We start from the raw sequence: 19,999 nt of genomic DNA, 5'->3' as shown, positions 1-19,999 counted from the left end.
TGGTATGATATGTCTACACAGAAAGCCATTATAATTGTCCTCATTTCTAGTAGCACTCTCAGTTCCTATCGTCAGCCACATGGGAAAACACTGGGTTATTTGATGTATTGTTGCACAGATGTTGGCTGTAGGGCTTTTTAGCATTTTAGCTCTCATAGTTTTACTCTGTAGCTCCTCTTAGAGGTTTCTGTATTCAAGCCAAAAACATGGGACCCTGGAAAGGAATTCAATCTCCACTAGTACTGAGGATTGGGTTCTAACACCAGTTTGAAGATGTTCTAAGTGGACATCAGAAGAGTTATTTTAAGATAAATGGTATCAGTAAAATAAAATTCAGCTCAGTAACCAATTTTTGTCGGCTATATTTTGTGGCCAGCTCTATAGAATTAGCACTTGATGACACTAGCTGTTCGTAACAATAATTTCAAGTATTAAATATATATATACATATGTAAGATACATACTCCTTCAGCGGGAACCGCCATCTTCCAGTAATTCACCAAAATGAAGAACACAAAGGGAAAGGGGAGGCATCCAATATATATTCTCTAGGCCTTTTAGAAAACATGGAGTTGTTCCCTTTGGCCACCTATGTGTGACTCCATAAGAAAGGTGATATTGTAGACATCAAGGGAATGGGTAGTGTTCAAAAAGGAATGCCCCACAAGTGTTACCATGGCAAAACTGGAAGAGTCTACATGCCGTTGGCATTGTTGTAAACAAACAAGGGCAAGAATTGCCAAGAGAATTAATGTGCGTATTAAGCACTCTAAGAGCCGAGATAACTTCCTGAAATGTATGAAGGAAAATGGTAAGAAAGAAAAGCCAAAGAGAAAGGTACCTGGGTTCATCAGGCGCACTGGGTCACGCCTGTAATCCCAGCACTTTGGGAGGCCTAGGCGGGCGGATCACGAGATCAAGAGATCGAGACCATCCTGGCTAACATGGGTAAACCCCGGCTCTAATAAAAATACAAAAATCAGCTGGGCCTGGTGGCACGCACCTGTAGTTCCAGCTGCTTGGGAGGCTGAGGCAGAAGAATTGCTTGAACCCAGAAGGCAGAGGTTGCAGTGAGCCGAGATTGCGCCACTGCACTCCAGCCAGGAGACAGAGCAAGACTCCGTCTCAAAAAAAAAAAAAAAAGCACCTGGGTTCAACTGAACCGCCAGCCTGCTCCACCCTGAAAAGCACACTTTGTGAGAACCAATGGGAAGGAGCCTGAGTTGCTGTAAACTCTTCCCTACGGATTCAAGGCATAATAGGTGTTAAAAAAAGTGAAAAAAAAAAGACCTCTGGACAGTTAAATAAATAAATATACAGTTTAAAAAAAAAATATATATATATATATATATATATAAGATCTGGGAACCTGAAACTACAGAGGGTTTCTCCTCCACCCTCAGTGAGAGTTGGAATGGTTAAGAACAATGTCTGTCCTTCCTGGGACTTGGCCTATCAAAAAAGTACTAGTTTTACTTAGTAAGAAAAGTGAACTTGGAAGAGAGCTAGAGATTAGACGAAACCAGCTTATGTTTTTAAATATAGGCTTTGTCTCAGGTCTTTATAGCTAAAGATTGGTTTTTAGAGCTTAACATTGAATGGCTAAAACAAAAGTATTCCTTTCCTCACCAAAAAAGAGAACCTTTAAACTTTCCCATGGCATGTTTTTAATTCTGAAAATTAACTGGAGACAAGAGACAATTTAAAAATACAGCACCTCTGATGAATAGTTAAATGGATCATTTATCCTAGGGATAAACTGTAACCAAAACAAACTGTGGGACTCTAGACTCCTGACCGCACCAAAAAATCAAATTGCATATGAAGTCTAATACCTACAGTTGGTTTCCATTCATTATTTGGTATTTTGCTCACCTGAGAATAGATACTTCCCAGAATATGGAGATGCCCATGTATACTCAATGATGACCACAAAGAATCAAACAGAAATCATGACAGTCCATGACTCTATGGTTTTTAATGAATAGTTTGTCTGGATTTTCCCATGAAACGTCCCTAATCTTAGTTTGGCGATTTAGTAAATTTTATAGACCTACGATGTTGGTGGTGATCAGCTAAGCAAACTAGCCAAACAGAAGTAATTTCAAATTAAGTCGCTTTCACTTTGAACTATTAATCTCTATTGGATGGTGGGTGAGGGGAAAATATAAAATATATGTCCTAGACCAGTACTGTCCAATAGAGCTTTCTATAATGATGGAAATAGCCTATATTGGCTGGTCAATACGGTAACCAATAGCCACCAGTGGCTGCTGAGCACTTGAAATATGGCTAGTTTGGCTGAACTGCATTTTCAATTTTACAGTTAACTGTGGTTACTGGTTAATATATTTGGTAGCAAAGCTCAACAATCTTATAGGTCTATCTTACTTTTATAGGAATGAAGATATCAGAATTATTTTTCAATTATATATATTTGGTTTTCACTTCTACAGAGGAAGAGGTCAACGAAATTTTGTGAACTAAATTGTATAAGTTTGTTTTTTTAGGAAAGGACTTCACAAAGAACAAGGCAGAGGGTAAGTAATGCCAATAACAAATTTCCAAAAAATTCAAGTAAAATCAAACTTTGACTATAGATTTGGTCAAATTAGTGCTAAACAGCCTCTTTAACAACATAATTATTCAACTGACATATATAATTTGCTTTTTAGTAGCCAAATACGTTGTTTTAAATCTTAATTTATTTTTTATTATAAAATACACGTTTAGTGTAACAAATTCAAATAATCTCTCAGGTGGAGAAAGTAAAATAAGGACGTCTACCACTCTGTACCTACTAAAATGCCCATTCCCCAAAGATGATTGCTGTTAAATGTTTAGAGTACCTTTGCTGATTTTTTTGTCTAAGCACATTTAAAAACCAAGATTTTTCGTTTCAGTGATCACTCTGAATCTCCTTTTGGTATGAAGTATAGGAAATTATATTTCTGCAGCAAACTCAGGCTCTGCAACATCAAGTGTGGTTTCACTGGAAATTATTTGAAGTAACACTTAGAGGTCATACTAGCCAAAAAATGTTGGGAAATGAAAAAGGGTATTCTTTTAATGATTATTATTATTATTTTAAGAGACAGGTTCTTGGCTCCATCACCAAGTACAGTGGTGAGATCATAGCTCACTGAAGCCTCAAACTTCTGGACTCAAGCAATCCTGCCTCAGCCTTCCAAGTAGCTAGGACTACAGGTGTGCACTACCACACCCAGCTAATTTTTTAGTATTTTGTAGAGATGGGGTCTTGCTATGTTGCCCTGGCTGGCCTCAAGCAATACAACCACCTCAGCCTCCCATAGTGCTGGCATTAGAGGCATGAGCCACCACACCCAGCCAAAAAAGGGTTTTTTGAAGAAGTATGATCAGAAGAAAAATGGAATGTGCAAGAAAGAGATCTAAAGGGCCCTGGAAGTTAAAAGGTTGAACTCTATAGAACAAGACATGAAGTATAGAAAGGTTCTTTTGAAAAACACTTGACTTTGGAACAAAATCCAAATAGTCCCCATGATTTTGTCCTTTGACGTTATGTTCATTTTGGTTATCTTAGTCTTTTTGTCAGACTTCACAAACAATTATCTAAAAGCCCCTGGCTAAGTTATTGCTTATGACTGTGGTCCCGAATGGATGACTTAGATTTTATTTGTCTTGCAGTTTGTAAACTTTTTGATGTATACTGTTGTTACCAACTAACATAATCCATATGTATATGGATTGCATGTGTGTATGTATACATGCATGTATGTGTGTGTGTATGTATACATGCATGTATCTGTGTATGTATATTCCCCAAATTTTAAAACCATAATTTGGAGATATTTTCCACATAGACACACAAAATCAGAAAACTGGCAACACTCTGCCCCAGTTCCACATGGCAACAATTTAGACAGGCCATGAGCTCTCCACATGGCCTTGGTCCCACCACTCGTCTTAAACAAATCTAGTCAGTTGTATGTATATTTATGTATGTATATTGCTGTGCTGCTCCTTCCTGCCTGACTCTGGAAGCCTCCTGTCTCAGTCTCTCTCAACATGTCTGAACGACTCAGGGGCAAGTGTCAAAGGTGAAGGCCCTAGTCTGGGTTTAAGGCCCTGGGCCAGCTTGAAACAGCAGCTAGTATTTTGAGCTCTAAGCTAAACTCTGGACTTTCAGTCATGTTTTCTTTCCCCAGTGAAATAGAAAAGTTTGATTTCAAAGAGGAAAAGAATGCAATACCTGCAACATAGATCAAACCTATTATTTAGTTTTACTCAGGAGTGGGAATCAGGAAACCCAGGTGCTGTTTCTGACTTATGTTGGATAGAAAAGGGTAGTTAAGCTGTCCTTATGTTTCTTATCAAATGAGGAAAATACTGCAGTAGTTCACAGCAATTTGGGGAGTTTTAGAGTCTATGGAACATGGAAATGCCATTTGTAACTTAGATTGAAACGTGTTTGCTCTTCAGGCACTTTTGGAACATAACTGGATGTTTTATGTGTCTAGTAATCGGCTAATAGTAGATATTATTACTCTACCCCTATATTGGGATGCAAAATAGCAGAAATCATCCAGTCTATGCTGGTACTTTCAGCAAAGACTTTACCACAGTAATCAGTTCATGAAATTCTGTGTTCTGAAAGTGGCCACGGTCAGTGAATTTGTGCAATTTGGTTTCCAACCTATCGGCCACTTCTTGTTGTTCCTTCCAGGGAAGGAACGGGTCATCAGTGGAGCCAAACTGTACAATGTAAGGGCAGTTGGCCTTGATCTTCTCCCATTGCCAGGGGCGGTTGAAGTATCCTATGGGGAAAAAAAAAAATAACCTTTCAGTGCCCATGAATAATCTCCCTTCTAGATATTCTAAAATACCTACTGGAGACCCACATAGAGACACAAAGGAGCAGTACCTAAGTGTGAGTTAGAAGCACTTCTTTTGTTTTCAAATCTGTAGGGCTTGATACCGCAGTTACTTGTGAAGAGGTGGTATATGGTTCAAATAAAACCAGGCCTCTCTGGTTCAATTCTAGACTTACAGCTTGGGAAGAAATCAAAGTGTGAACTTATATCCCAAGATAGGTGGTAAATCTTTCTCATATGCTATTAGAGTTTTTTAGCCTATCTGAAAGACAGCACTGTTTTTACAACCTGAACAGACAGCCCCATGTCTAGTGAAAGGCGCTGTCAAATTTCTACCTTCAGACTCACCACTTGCATGCTCATTTTCATCCCCCAAGTCTGATGTGTATGCAGACACTAATACAACAGCATATACTCGATGTGTTTCTGCATACCTGGAGAAAGAAAAATGATGTCAGCTAATATATCATGTTACCTCTGATCACCAAAAAGTCAATAAACTACTTAAAACTCATTTGAGGTAGCCGGGCCTGGTGGCTCACCCCTGTAATCCCAGCACTTTGGGAGGCCGAGGCGAGTGGATCACGAGGTCCAGAGATCGAGACCATCCTGGTCAACATGGTGAAAACCCCTCTCTACTAAAAATACAAAAAATTAGCTGGGCGTGGTGGCACGTGCCTGTAATCCCAGCTACTCAGGAGGCTGAGGCAGGAGAATTGCCTGAACCCAGGAGGCGGAGGTTGCGGTGAGCCGAGATCGTGCCATTGCACTCCAGCCTGGGTAACAAGAGCAAAACTCCGTCTCAAAAAAAAACACAACTCATTTGAGGTAACCTGCAGAAAGCATGTGCTATCTGCTGTTGAGGTTGATGTGAAAAATAGCAAGGAAACAGCAGAACTACAAGCCCAACCCTAGCTACTGAATGAGCTCCTACTGATTTCTTTTTTCTATTTTTTCTATTTTATTTTTATATGTTTTGTGGGGAACACTCCCGTGTGAGACCCCTAAAAGGCGTGAGTCTCACTATACGGTGAGTTTGATCCCAAACACAGTTTCCTACTGGAGGCAGTCGAGCTATCCGGAATATAGGAACTGAAAGATGAATGATCAGTTTCTAATATCAACCACAATATCGTTTGGGCCTAAAATTATGCGTTGCTGCTAGACCGAGTAACCCCCTACCAGCAACCGGTTCCTGCTATGACTTTTCTATGACTTTAAGTTTTAACCTTTACTTACCTAACTGCCTTGTACCATAGATAATGGTTTAACTGTTGATATCTGCAAAGAAAAATGCCACCATAAGGGATGGCTTGGATTCCTGACTTAGAGATTCCTGAATAATGTTTTGATATAAACAAGTCTCCTGGACAATGTTTTGATATAAACAAGTCTCCTGAATAAAGATGATGTTTAGATATAAACAAGCTTTGTGATTATAGAAAATTTTGTTACTTTTTACAACCATTGATCGCATATCTGACTTCTCTATTGTATAGGCCATGTGAGGCATACATTTACATTCCTCTTACTATGACGTAGATCAAAGCCAAGAAAGTGTATTTATTCCTGGCATTTGAAAAATAAAATTTGCTGTTTAGGCACAGCCTATCAGCCCTCCAGACGCCTCGCTTTCTCTCTCTCTGTCTTTATTATTTTCTCAGGCGCACTCCCTCTTCCAGGTATTGGGACCCTCTTGCAGGTCGAGAGACCCCCCGGGCAGACGTGCCTACCCGTCCGGATGGTCCACGACAATGTTTGTTTTGTGTTTTGTTTTGTTTTGTTTTGTGATGGAGTCTTGCTTTGTCGCCCAGGCTGGAATGCAGTGAGGTGATCTTGGCTCACTGCAACCTCCACCTCCTGGGTTCAAGCAATTCTCCTGTCTTAGCCTCTTGAGTAGCTGGGATTACAGGCATATATTTTTATTAGAGACTGGGTTTTGCCATATTGGCCAGGCTGGTCTCAAACTCCTGATTGCAAAGGATCCACCCGCCTTGGCCTCTCAAAGTGCAGGGATTACAGGGGCGAGCCACCACGCCCGGGCCCCTACCCATTTTTCAAGGTACTTCAAACTTCTGCAAACCTTTCCCAATAAATAAAAAATGTGCAATCCATCCATGTTTAGTATGCATCAGTGTCACTTGGCCGGTGAACATGCAGATTCCCAGGCTAAGCCCCAGAGCCTCTGATTCAGAAAGTTGAGACTCAGGCCTTAGAATCTGCATTTTAAGGCATGACTCTAATGCAACTGGTCTGTGAACTGTATTTTATGAAACACTGTACAATACCAGAAATGTACCTTTGTTACCACACACTCCACATTGCCTTGTATTATTCATTTGTGTTGTCTTATGTACATTTTCAATAAACTGTCAGCTCCTTAAGGGTAAGCATGAGTCCTGTTGATCTTTGTGTTCCTGGTGCCCTTTACAGTGCCTGGCAAGTTTACACCTAGCTAATGCTTAGGTTGGTGCAAAAGTAATTGCAGTTGTTGCCATTAAAGTAAGCAGGAGACAGATACAAAATAAGCAGGATGTCAGATGATGAAAAGTGCCTCAGATCATAAGACATAAAGAGTATAGGAGCCAGTAGAGTGAGGCTCCTTTAATAGCAAAAACCACAATTACAATATTTGCAGACAGCAGTCTCCCTCAGCAAGGGCTGGGATAAGGAAAGACACATAGTAGTAATAGTTTCAAGAGGCCTTTGTGCCAAGAAAGAGTTAGGGTTGGTATTTTATTCTTGGGCCTAAATTTTTTTCCCCATTTATTTTGAAAAATATCAAATCTACAGAAATGTTGAAAGAACAAGCACCTAGATTCATTAATGTTGTCACATTTCACTCATACTTTAGAAATTAGTTTTGTCCCAGGCTAACGGTTAACTGGGTGTAAACTTGCCAGGCACTGTAAAGGGCACCAGGAACACAAAGATCAGTAGGACTCATGCCTGCCCTTAAGAAGCTGACAGTTTATTGAAAGATCTTATACATAAATGAATAATACAAGGCATGTGGAGTGTGTGGTAACGAAGGTACATTTCTGGTATTATATAGTGTCTCTTGAAATACAGTTCACGGCAGAGCTTCATGGAGTCTACATTCTATTGGCAAGAGACAGACAAATAAACTATCCCGTTTGTTATTCTGCCGTCCCCTCTGTGAAGCCCTACCCTCATGGAGTCTACATTCTACTGGCAGGAGACAGACAAGAAATAAATAGGATGTCAGATGGTGAAAAGTGCTGGCACTGAAACTCTGTGCCACTCTGGCGCTGAAACCCCATTGTCTAGAGGAGAGCCTGGCATATGGTAGACTGTGTCTGCAGTGTTACCCATCTGCAAATCCCCAGTACTTAGGATTCATGGGCACATCCCTACTGTTCTCATTAGAATATTACATCTCCCCTTTAGCCTTAAGGGAGAGCTTCATGGAGTCTACATTCTATTGGCAGGTGACAGACAAGAAATAAACAGGATGTCAGATGGTGAAAAGGGCTGGAGATAATAAGATATAAAGGGGACAGAGCCAGCAGAGTGAGGAAGCCGTTTCACATGGAGTGATTAGAGAAGGCCTCACCAAAAGGAGACATTTGAGCAAAGACCTCAAGGGGAATAGAAAGCCATGCAGATGTCTAGGGACAGAGTGTCCCAGGTAGAAGGATGAGAGCAGGCCAAGATTGGTGTGTACTTGGCATGTTCCAGGAACTGCAATGAGGTCAGTACACCTGGCTGGGAGAAGAGAAGGAGAGTCTGTAGAGAGAGAATCAGAGCTGACTGATGGGAAGCCACTGGGGTTTGCAGCCCCTTATGCTTTAAAAGGATCACTGCACCCCAATAAGAGCAGATTTTTTTTTTTCAATCCACTAGCAGAACCAGGAAGGAATTAGGACAGATTAAGTTACCACTTTAGAGGTCAGCACTGTTTCCTCTGCAACAGAAATTTAAGAAAAAATACACAAAGTATTTCTCAAGCAAACACGGCTGGAGTTCACAAAGGGGATAGCAGTTTAACAAAGATCGCACCTCATCGCCGCAATGGCCCCAGAACTGTGGCCAATGATGATGGTCTTCTCATCACAGTGCAGCTCTGTCTCCATGAATGGCAGCCAGATGCTCTCCCGTGCTGTAACTTAAGGTTCAGCGTAGAAAAAAAGGTCTGTCATTTGATAGTGGCAGTCTCAATCCAATGTTGCCCCATCTTTCTAACAGACAACTATTCAGCAATTCACAACTTCTAAAACTGCAGGACCACAACAGGAGACAGCACTGTGTTAACACAGCCAAAGACTTATATATTACTACTTGAAAGACCCAAGTTCACAGTTCTGATAAATGGTTTTTCTTTTTTTTTTCCACCATGTTCTTGTAAGAAAATACTGAGGAATAAAATATAACTGAAACTTTACTGTAAACTTTCAAATGTAAAAAGAAAAAAAAAAAGCTCTTGGTCAGGTGCAGTGGCTCACACTTGTAATCCCAGCACTTTGGGAGGCCAAGGTGGACAATCTGAGGTCAGGAGTTCGAGACCAGCCTGACCAAATGGTGAAACCCTGTCTCTACTAAAAATAGAAAAATATTAGTCAGGCATGGTGGTGCACACCTATAATCCCAGCTACTCAGGAGGCTGACGCAGGAGAATCACTTGAACCCCGGAGGTAGAAGCTGCAGTGTGTTGAGATAGCGCCACTGCACTCCAGCCTGGGGAACAGAGTGACACTGTGTCTCAAAAAAAAAAAAAAAAGGTGAAAAAACTCTTGCAACATTCTCTCTAAAATTCACACATATTTATTCATTCTTTCCAAAAAGGAGATTCCTGAGGTAAGTCACAAGCATAACCAGAACACAAGTAGCAATATGACATTTGTAAACATTAGAATCTCAAATAGATGCCGTAACGTTTTATACCTATGCCTCAAATACAATGCCCACAAATTCTGCCTGAAAATATTTGTAGACTTATAGAAGGGAAAATCAGGTTGGTACAAAGTTGAAAATTAAACAAAGCCCACGTGCTTTCCTGATCCTTACTAGAATCTTCTATGGCTTTTGGTTCACACCCTCCTCCCCAAGCTGCATGTCTTATTCTTTCTTAGGCAACTTTGGTTTCTCCTCTACTATATTCTTGTTCTCTACCACAAAATATCAAAACCCAACAAGATGAGGCTGTTTAAAAACAAGTTTACAACTTACTTGGGTCGGGCATGTTTTTAGCCAAACACTGGAAACCAGGTATCTATGATATGAGGGGGGAAAAAAAGCTATAATAAAGAGCTTAATTACAACTAGTACTTTGCTGATAAGAAATGAGGCACCTGATATGATCGTTATCAATTTATTATTAACTTGTGTTATGAAATGAAGTAGGTTAAGTGACCATCCTTTCTCATAAACTCCATCTGTAGTTCTATATCTACGGAGCTCCGTTGATCTCTACAGAGACCTATATGTGTATTTGTACTCTATATTTGCCTCTACAGGCCTACCTCTATAGAGAGGCATGAACGAATGTGTTCTAGACAGACTGACCTGAAGGCAAACAGACTGTGTGCCAGGGAATAGGTAAAACGTGGCACAAGAACGTGATACAGAAAGCAGAGATGACATCCTCTCAGAAGCTCCAGCCCTGACCTTTGGGGTTGTAGCTCGGACCAGGATTTTCAGCCACAGCCCTGCAATCTATTCTGGAGACTAGCTCTAGAGGACGGCAACCTACGGAGCCAACTTACCGCCTGGTTACAGAAGAGGGTTAAAAAATAAAAATCAAATGGCACAGGGCAACCTACAGTAAGATACCATTTTTATAAAGCTCACCAAGAAGCCAAACTGAACAGCCTTGTTTAAAAGGTATATTCATAGGTTGAAAAGTACTTTAATTTTAAAAAGAGAAGCAGATGAAAAAATTTCAGGATGGCAGGAGACTGAGATAGGTGGATATACGGGTCGTTTGGAGGATAACGTATAGGCAATGTCCCAGATTTCAGTTTGGTAATTCATTACATTATGCCTGATAATGTAGGCGCATGTTATGTACATCCTTTGTATATGTTAAGTATTGCATATTTAATTTTTTAAAATCTGAAGTGGGGAGCAGTGAAGATGTAAAATTATCTGGGAAGTCCCAAATCTGATCCAGCAGCAGACATGAGGGGCGGGGCTCGGGAGTTCAGCCGCTGCAGTTCAAAGGGGTTCCTTTGACTCTAACGGCTGAGCCCTCAGAGAAGTCTTCCAGGCAGTTTTGCCAACCAAAATTCAACCACTGGCTCAAATTTAAGAGAGGGCAGCGGAGGACACGAAGGAAAACACACAGGGCTTTGCTAGAGGGGATTAAACGCACGTTCAAACTTCAGTCCTGCGTCCTCTCCCGCCATCTCTCCCTGCAGGCTGACTTTTCCGAGCAGCGAGGCGTTTGGTGCTTACCTTTTCCAGCTCCTTTTTCACCCAGCCATACCAGCCATGCGTGGTCACATCCCCGCCTCCGTTCCCGGGAACGATCACTGCCTTGCTAGGAGAAGCCATGAGTGCAGCGAGGCCACAGTCCCCCAGGGAAGGTCCAGCAGAGCTGAGCCCAGCCTGCACCCGCCCGGAGCCTGCGCCGAGGCATCCTGGGAATTGTAGTTCCGGAAACCCAGAGGCCCGGGCTCTGCTCTTCCTGGCCGGCCTTCAGCTGGCTGCGAGGGGCGGGGAAGAACGAAGCCTCTGAGCTTCCATCAGTTGTGAAGCAAAGCACCCTTTACTTGCCTCTTACTAGTGCTCTCATGTTTCCCCCTTATTTAAGACAGGCTGTGACATGCCCAGGATGTGTTACTTCTTTGCTAGACTTACTGATATTTCTACAGGAAAGTTTGTTTTTATTTTCAAGCATGCAGAAACCATTTATAACTTGGGAATGCCTGAAATCCGTATTATTTTTCCTTCTGATTTTAACAGTTTTAGTAGTTGGTATCAGCCCTGGTTGTTGTGTTTCATTGCTTTGTATGAAATTTCCTTGTATAAAGCTACTAACCCAAGTAAAACAAACAAAAAAATTAATATCAAGAAAATACTTCATCAGATTTTCATGTTAAACCAGCTGACACTGAAATTGTTTAAAATAGTTTATAACCAATGTTTGGTCCCATATTCCTGGGAAGACAATTAAAGCTTCATATACATTTGGTCACCTGGTGGGCCATTTAAACATTTTGTAAAGGAATTTCATTCAATTGTTATTTGAATTCCAATTTGTCATCCTGGTAGTTAAAAGCTTTCCCATGCAAGAGGGCTGATGTTATAATAGTAGATTATTATGCTACAGTGTATTTTCTCCAGGTAAAGAAAAGTGTTTTATGGTTTGAATCTTCTGGAAACGTCGGCGAAAGACTGTTCCTTGTCATCCACACTACAACAAAACTTTAGGACCTTGGGCTTTGGGTTTATGGCCTCGCAGCTGAGAAGGGTCCTTCCACACTTTTGGAACTCTTGCACCCACTGGAACAGTTGAGGAAAAGCTAACCAGGGAAATTTCTCCCAAGAAGAAAATGGCATCCTTGATGTGAACAGCTTTTCCCAAGTTCACAGATTAAGGCTTCTACTATCATAAAGTCTTATCTTTGAATATTATTTTTCTTGCTTATCCTCTACAAACAATAAAAGTGGAAAAGGGGTCTGTTATGTGCACTTAAGGGGTATACTTTTATTTTCGAAGGAGTTTGCAGGCAGCCTTATACATGGATAACCTGTACTTTGATAGATAAAAGATAAAGGCCCAGTGTAGGTAAGAAACTTTAATGTTACATGCGTTGCTTCATAATCAGTCAAAAACAAAACATTGGTTCACTCCTCTAATCCACATCATGGTTTAAAGAGAACATTGCCAGGAGCCTGTCACTCTTCTAGAAGGGCATCATGTGTTAGGTCCTTTTACCATGGTTTAAAGTAAAAGAAGCAATGATTAGAAATGTATCCCTTGCTGGCTGGGCACGGTGGCTCACGCCTGTAATCAAAGCATTTTAGGAAGCTCAGGGAGGCGGATCACCTGAGGTCAAGAGTTCGACATAGCATGACCAACATAGTGAAACCCCGTCTCTACTAAAAATACAAAAATTAGCTGGGCATGGTGTCAAGCACCTGTAATCCCAGTTACTCAGGAAACTGAGGCAGGAGAATCACTTGAACTCGGGAGGCAGAGGTTGCAGTGAGCCAAGACCATGCCACTGCACTCTAGCCTAGGTGATAGAGCGAGACTCAGTCTCAATAAATAAATAAACAAATAAATCCCTTATGATAGGCTCTGTAGCAAATTCTACCATAAAGGCTATCGTTACACAACAGACTTTAAATTCTCTTGTGAAAGTTATGTTAAATAATAGGATTGGCTAAACAGGAAAGTGCCTGTGCAGCTGCTGGCACTTGTGGCCTATAGAGAAACACATCAAATGAAGGTTATAGAAATTCAGTGGTAGGAGATTAATGAAGAAATTGCTTAGTTAAGTGAGTAAACTCTTTGGCTCATTCTTTGATTTGTTCGATTTTAGGAGGTTTGGTTCATGGGGCCTTGGGTTTAGGGGCATACTCCAAACTCTTGGTGCTATCCTCCCAATAGAATAATAGTCTCCCTGGCGCACTACACTTGATCTTAACCAAAAGGCCGAGAAGCGATTCCCTGGCGCACTATATTCTCTCAAAGGTTTTAAATGTTTGCACGCAGCCATTTCTAGAACGTCAAATGATCTCTCTTCAACTGGAATGACAAAAGCTCAAAGAACTGTGCAACCACGAGAACCCCATAACCTGTAAAGAATGTGCTGAAACCCAAAATGACGGTAACTGAGAGTGGTGCTAAGGCTCTAAGTTTCGGTCACACTCTCACCTAAGTGAGAACCTGATCAAAAAGGGGAAATTTTTTTCACAAGATTTTGGGAGGCCATTGTTTTGCACTAAACTCATGCACTAGACCCCACCAAACCAAACCAAACCAAAATGGAGTTGCTTGTGCTAAGACTTTAAGGAAACATATTCTAGAACAGATCACGTTTTGTTTTCTCTTCAGGAAACCTCTACAACAAACATCTCTGATGGCGTAGTTATCCATTCCCTAAAGTCCCCATTAAATCTTTTAATCAAATTAATTTCCTCTTGTCTGTAGACCATCAAGCCTCAGATGATGGTGCAACAAAGGTTCCAGACACCACCCCTGGCCATCAAGAAGCTGCCTTGCCCCCACTAGATAGAGCAGGGCAAATCCTGCGATCTCCAATAGGTAGGGACTACGCCCTAAGCCAGGATGAAGTAGTTAGAGATAAAAGACTATCAGTCCCGCTGCCTCCCATAAAGATTTATGGGGATCACATCTCTCAGGGAGGAGACAAAGCAGGAAAATAGGGTCTGGAGGCAGGGAACAGAAGACCAATTCACACTTCAGCTATGACAGGAAATAGCCTCTCCACAGGGCATGGGCCAAGTCAATGACCTTGTACTTTCACTTCATCCGCTTCGTTTACATAAGGCGTACCCTAAGTAGAGGGTATTTAAACTCCCAAAAAATCTGAGCCCCTGTGCTCAGGCCTGCTCACATACTGTGGAGTGTACTTTCATTTCCAACGAAACCCTTCGTTCCTTCCTTTCTTTGTGCATTTTGTCCAGTTGTTTGTTCAAGTTGCCAAGAACCTGGAAACCCTCCACCATTACCAAAGAGACATGAGGAAACTTTTTGGGGTGATATATATGTTTATTATCTCAATTGTTGTTATGGATGTTAAAACTTAACAAATTGTACATTTTAAATATGTACAGCCTATGGTACATCAATGATACCTCAAAATAGTAATCCCAGCATTTTGGGAGGCTGAAGCAGGAGGATTGCTTGAGCCCAGGAGTTTGAGACCAGCCTGGGCAACATGGCAAGACGCCATCTCTTCAACAATTTTGAAAATTAGCCAGGTATGGTGGTGTACACCCATAGTCCCAGCTACTCAGGAAGCTAAGGGAGATGATCTCTTGAGCATGGACGGCTGCAGTGAGCTATGGTCATGCCACTGCACTCTAGCATGGGTGACACAGTGAGACTCTGTCTCAAAATAAATAAATAAATAAAATTTCAAAGTAAAACAAGCAGAGACATCTTTGTAACCAATTGGTTGTTTGCTTGGGTATTTTTTAGTTTAAGAAGCAATGAGGCCGGGCGCGGTGGCTCATGCCTGTAATCCCAGCACTTTGGGAGGCCGAGGTGGGTGGATCACGAGGTCAAGAGATCGAGACCATCCTGGTCAACGTGGTGAAACCCCGTCTCTACTAAAAATACAAAAAATTAGCTGGGCATGGTGGCACGTGCCTGTTATCCCAGCTACTCAGGAGGCTGAGGCAGGAGAATTGCCTGAACCCAGGAGGCGGAGGTTGCGGTGAGCCGAGATCGCGCCATTACACTCCAGCCTGGGTAACAAGAGCGAAACTCCGCCTCAAAAAAAAAAAAAAAAAAAAGCAATGATACTCCCTAAACAGGAAATGGGGGCTGAAAACGGATATAGCTTTCCTTAAGATTTAGTTAGCTCTTTCTTCTAGAAGGAGAAAAAAACGCAGTGACATTAACTCTCACCTTTCTCAGGTTGTTTGTGCTGATAAGAATTGAGATTATAATTACATACATCCATTTTGTTTTCTTTCTACTTTTTATCTCTTGCACAAACAAGTTCTGAAACTATCATCACAGAAGAAATAGCTTTGGTTTCAAAACTAAAAGCCAATATTTTTGTGAATTTTTAAAAATCTGAGGCTGGGTGTGGTGGCTCACGCCTGTCATCCAAGCACTTTGGAGGCCAAGGCAGGTGAATCACCTGAGGTCAGGAGTTCAAGACCAGCCTGACTAACATGGTGAAACCCCGTCTTATAAAAAATATATATATATATCTCTATATATATATAATTTTTAAAAAATCTGAAAATGTACCTTTATATTGGGTACTTTATTTGCTAATATTGAAAGAGCTGTTCTCAAGAACTTGCTGAGACAGTTTCACTCTTTCTAAAGGGATCATCCATCCTCCCCACTAAGGCCCTCCTGCTGAATAATCTTCCTCTGCCTGGATTTTTCTTTTCAGGTCAAGATCTCTTCTTTGGAAATTTGTCTGTAAGTCTTCAAACTCACGGTTTAAACCTATTCTCCTCTCTTCTGTGGTTACTTTTCCTTTCTGCCACTGCTTTTGTTTACTTGTTTGATTTTTGGTTTTGCTACCTGAGGAGAAAGAAGGTCAATGGAAGCCTTCTTCAAAGGCTTGAAGAACACATGGGAGCTCCTGGGAAAGGAAACGGTTGAAGAGGTTGTTCTTGGCAGAGAGGAAGGCATGCAAAGGGGCACCAAGACAACAAACAGCACATGTGGGCTAGGAAGGACAGTGATTCAGTGCTGGAGGGTTGAGGTTTGTAGATCATTGAGGCCTGTGAGTGGCACAGTGGCTCCTACTGTATCCTGTGAGTGATGAGAAAAGCATGTAGGGTTTTAAGAAAGAGAATGGTAGGTTCAGATGTGTGATTTAGAGAAATCTATCCAGCAACCAGTGTGATTTTTGGATCTGGCAAAAGTTGGGCAAAGCGATCATTTGAGAGACTGTTGAAGTAATCCAATCAGAAAATGAGTGCCTGAACGAAGCAAGTAGATGAAATTGAGAAATATTTACAGTAACAAAGTAACAAGACCAAGTGATTCAGTGTCACCTTCAAGATGGAGGGGTTAGAAATAAGGAGGAGGGCCGGGTGCGGTGGCTCAAGCCTGTAATCCCAGCACTTTGGGAGGCCGAGGCGGGTGGATCACGAGGTCAAGAGATCGAGACCATCCCGGTCAACATGGTGAAACCCCGTCTCTACTAAAAATACAAAAAATTAGCTGGGCATGGTGGCGCGTGCCTGTAATCCCAGCTACTCGGGAGGCGGAGGCAGGAGAATTGCCTGAACCCAGGAGGCGGAGGTTGCAGTGAGCCAAGATCATGCCATTGCACTCCAGCCTGGGTAACAAGAGTGAAACTCTGTCTCAAAAAAAAAAAAAAAAAGAAAAGAAAAGAAATAAGGAGGAGCCAAGGATAACTCCCTATCTTCTAGACTCAGTAACTGGGAGAAGAATGGCATCTTCAAGTGAAACAAAGTACAAGAGGCAGAAGGTTCACTGGGAGCAAGGGGAATTATGGATTCAATTTAGGACATATTAAGATCGAGATGACCAAGAATACCCAGTGATATCTGTAGGACATTTCTCCAGATGGCCTTGGACTGACCCAATTCTCCTCAATTTATTGCTTGTAGTGCTGAAAAATAATTGCAATGTGCTGGGAATATAATTGCAATGGGCTGAGATAAGGAGGAAATAGCCAGAACAACCCAAGCTCTGTTCTAGCCCCCTAAAAACAAGATATCCTTCAGTGCTTTAGCTCATGTCATGTACACAGGGTATAAAACCCAGGGTAGGCTGCTTTATGGCTCTTCCCAGCTGGGGTACAAATGGGCATGCACAGACGAGACTCGATCTATACCACACAGGTTTCCTGAGTCTTGAAAGACGAGTTCATCTAGGCTTCTGCTATCCCTTGCTGCTTCTAAGTAATAAATCCACTTCCTGTAACTTGTGTATGTGAATGTTCTGGCTTACCAGACTCATGCAGGGAGTAGAAGTACAGCCCAAGATGCAGTGAACTGAATTGGTTACCAGTGCACAGTGAACGTGCTTTGCAGAACCCAGCAGGTTGCTGAATATATAAATCTGATGTTCAGTAGAGAAGTCTGACCCAGAAATACAGACTTGAAGCCTGGCATGGTGGCTCATGCCTGTAATCCCAGCACTTTGGGAGGCCAAGGTGGGCAGATCACCTAAGGTCAGGAGTTCAAGACCAGCCTGGCCAAGATGGCAAAATACCGTCTCTACAAAAAAACACAAAAATTAGCCAGGCGTGGTGGCATGCACCTGTAATCCCAGTTACTCAGGAGACTGAGGCAGGAGACTTGCTTGAACCCAGGAGGCGGAGGTGGCAATGACCCAAGATATCGCCACTGCACTCCAGTCTGGGCAACAGAGCGAGACTCCGTCTCGAAATAATAATGAATGAATGAATAAATAAATAAGAGGTTTTAGAGTCAGGCTATAGATGATAGTATATCAGAAAAATTATGAAAGATTTTGAAATAGTCAAAAGAGGTTACTGGGTGAACTTTCTATGAAATGCTGTGCATTTTCAAAAGACTCTCTGGGTCATTTGCTTTTAGGAGGGGTGTACCTCTGCCTTTGAGTGTGCTATTTTACAACCCTGTAGAGCTAGAAATTAATTTGCAGAAGATAGTAATGCAAATGTTCCCTACCCATAACAATGTAAACTATTCCTGTCCACAGCAATGCTAACCAATTTTGTGTAGTAGAGAACACGACACTATAAACGAAATTCTTCTTAGAACCAGTTTGAACATCCTTCCTGGTTGTAGAAATCAATTAAACTCAAGGAATGAGTTAAGTAAGATCTTTGGTACATATTCATTTCATATTTGCATGAAGGCCATAATTTTACCTTTTCAAACACTTTATGAAGCTTTCACCAACATCCCAATGGATTGCCCAGACAGAACCAGGTAAACCACATTACTGAAGAAACACTCCACGGGGCTGATAAGCTCAAGCACATTTTTACCTTGTCTCCCAGAGTGAATACCAAGTAGGAATAGTACTACAGCGTTGCTGACTTTCTCTCTAGGTTTCTTTCTCCTTCTATTGATTTTGGGTTTTGTTTCTGATTTGCCCACAGTTGGTGGATTTTTCCCCATTCACGGCAACAATTAGGAACTTGCGGGAAACCCCGTTGCTTCCTTTTCCATGGCTGGCAGCGCGGAGGCCACACGATGCTTGGAGTTACTATAAAAGACGTGAACCGGCCGGGCGCGGTGACTCAAGCCTGTAATCCCAGCACTTTGGGAGGCCGAGGCAGGCGGATAACGAGGTCAAGAGATCGAGACCATCCTGGTCAACATGGTGAAACCCTGTCTCTACTAAAAATACAAAAAAAAAAAAAAAAAAAAAAAAAAAAAAAAAAAAAAAAAAAAAATTAGCTGGGCGTGGTGGCACGTGCCTGTAATCCCAGCTACTCGGGAGGCTGAGGCAGGAGAACTGCCTGAACCCAGGAGGCGGAGGTTGCGGTGAGCCGAGATCGCGCCATTGCACTCCAGCCTGGGTAACAAGAGCGAAACTCCGTCTCAAAAAAAAAAAAAAAAAAGACGTGAACCAGCTGGACTTCGTCTGGGCGAACTCTGGCAGCCTTTCTCAAAAAGTCCTGGAAGCTGAAAGTCCGGGAATGGGTGGACGCCGTCAAGCTGGCCAAGCACAAAGAGCTTGCTCCCTACGATGAGAACTGGTTCTATACACGAGCTGCTTCCACAACCCAGCACCTGCTGGCTCCACGGGGAACTGGCCACAGCGACCGGACCCCCAGCCCAGCAAGCGCCTACGCGCCTCCACGCTCACCACCCGCCACGCCCCTCCGCCCAGCCCCTTCCACACGCTGACGCCTTCTTCCGGCAGCCTTAGTTTCCTCCGGTGATGCAGCTACCTGTTCCGGGAGGATACGTCATCATTCTCACGTTCCTGCAGCTAAGGCGACCAGCCGGACTTCCCGCTGAGAGGAGCGGATTGTAATCAGGGCGAACCTCTGGGGATCGCAGGCTGCGGTTAGGCAACGGTGCGGCAGTCGCTGGAGTTTTCTGAAGCAGAAACGTTTAGGGCTGGGGAAACGTGTTCCGAGGAACTGTGGTTTTGAAGTGCGAGAATTGTCTTGCCCTGTTCCAAGATGGCGGCTGGGCGTCTCTGAATCGCTCGCTTCCGCCCGTCCGTCGGAGAAGCGCTCTTTGATTGGCCAGTGGACAGCGCCGTGGCGTGACGCGCTCGGGCTGGCCAATCGGTTGAGAGCTGAGCTGGACTTGGTGGTTGGAGCCGGGGCCGTGCTGTTGCGGCTGTGGGTGAGGCCGGCTCTGGTTAAGTGAGCGGCTCCGGCCAGGTGAGTGGGGTGCATAGGTGACGGAGGGCCAAGGTCACGGGTGTGAGTCTCTGCCAGGGGTAAGGTGGGCGGCTTCTGGAATGAGGACTCTTCACAGCTTAGGGTAGCGGGGGTAATCGATGGTCCAATGACCCGCTGAGGGTCTCGCTCCAG

At 42.7% G+C, this 19,999-nt stretch overlaps 2 protein-coding genes across 4 annotated transcripts in view; one reads left to right on the top strand and one right to left on the bottom strand.

Annotated features, from left to right (window-relative positions):
- Nucleotides 1-345: 345 nt before the first annotated feature.
- RBBP9 (RB binding protein 9, serine hydrolase) lies at nt 346-19,457 on the bottom strand. Of its 2 annotated transcripts, none has more exons than XM_074406199.1 (6): nt 19,403-19,457; nt 11,271-11,521; nt 10,044-10,086; nt 8,877-8,982; nt 5,202-5,287; nt 346-4,796 (listed from the first exon to the last, which is right to left on the bottom strand). In XM_074406199.1, the coding sequence occupies exons 2-6, from the start codon at nt 11,367-11,369 to the stop codon at nt 4,570-4,572; spliced, it is 561 nt and encodes a 186-aa protein (XP_074262300.1). In that variant the 5' UTR covers nt 11,370-11,521; nt 19,403-19,457; the 3' UTR covers nt 346-4,569. The 2 variants fall into 2 exon arrangements, with proteins under 2 accessions (XP_074262300.1, XP_003933215.1); XM_003933166.4 differs by lacking the exon at nt 19,403-19,457 and adding an exon at nt 18,491-19,316.
- A 186-nt stretch (nt 19,458-19,643) lies between these two features.
- Nucleotides 19,644-19,999, top strand: part of SEC23B (SEC23 homolog B, COPII coat complex component) — a 47,229-nt gene continuing 46,873 nt past the window's right edge. For both annotated transcript variants that reach the window (XM_003933163.4, XM_074406196.1), the window contains exon 1: nt 19,644-19,846. The gene's annotated coding sequence lies outside the window, so the exon portion shown is untranslated. The remainder of the gene's footprint in view (nt 19,847-19,999) is intronic.

The sequence above is a fragment of the Saimiri boliviensis genome, chromosome 9 (assembly GCF_048565385.1).
Source record: "Saimiri boliviensis isolate mSaiBol1 chromosome 9, mSaiBol1.pri, whole genome shotgun sequence".
NCBI lineage: Eukaryota > Metazoa > Chordata > Mammalia > Primates > Cebidae > Saimiri > Saimiri boliviensis.
The sequence above is the reverse complement of the archived record's forward strand: the minus strand, read 5'-3'. Positions and strand labels throughout refer to the sequence as shown.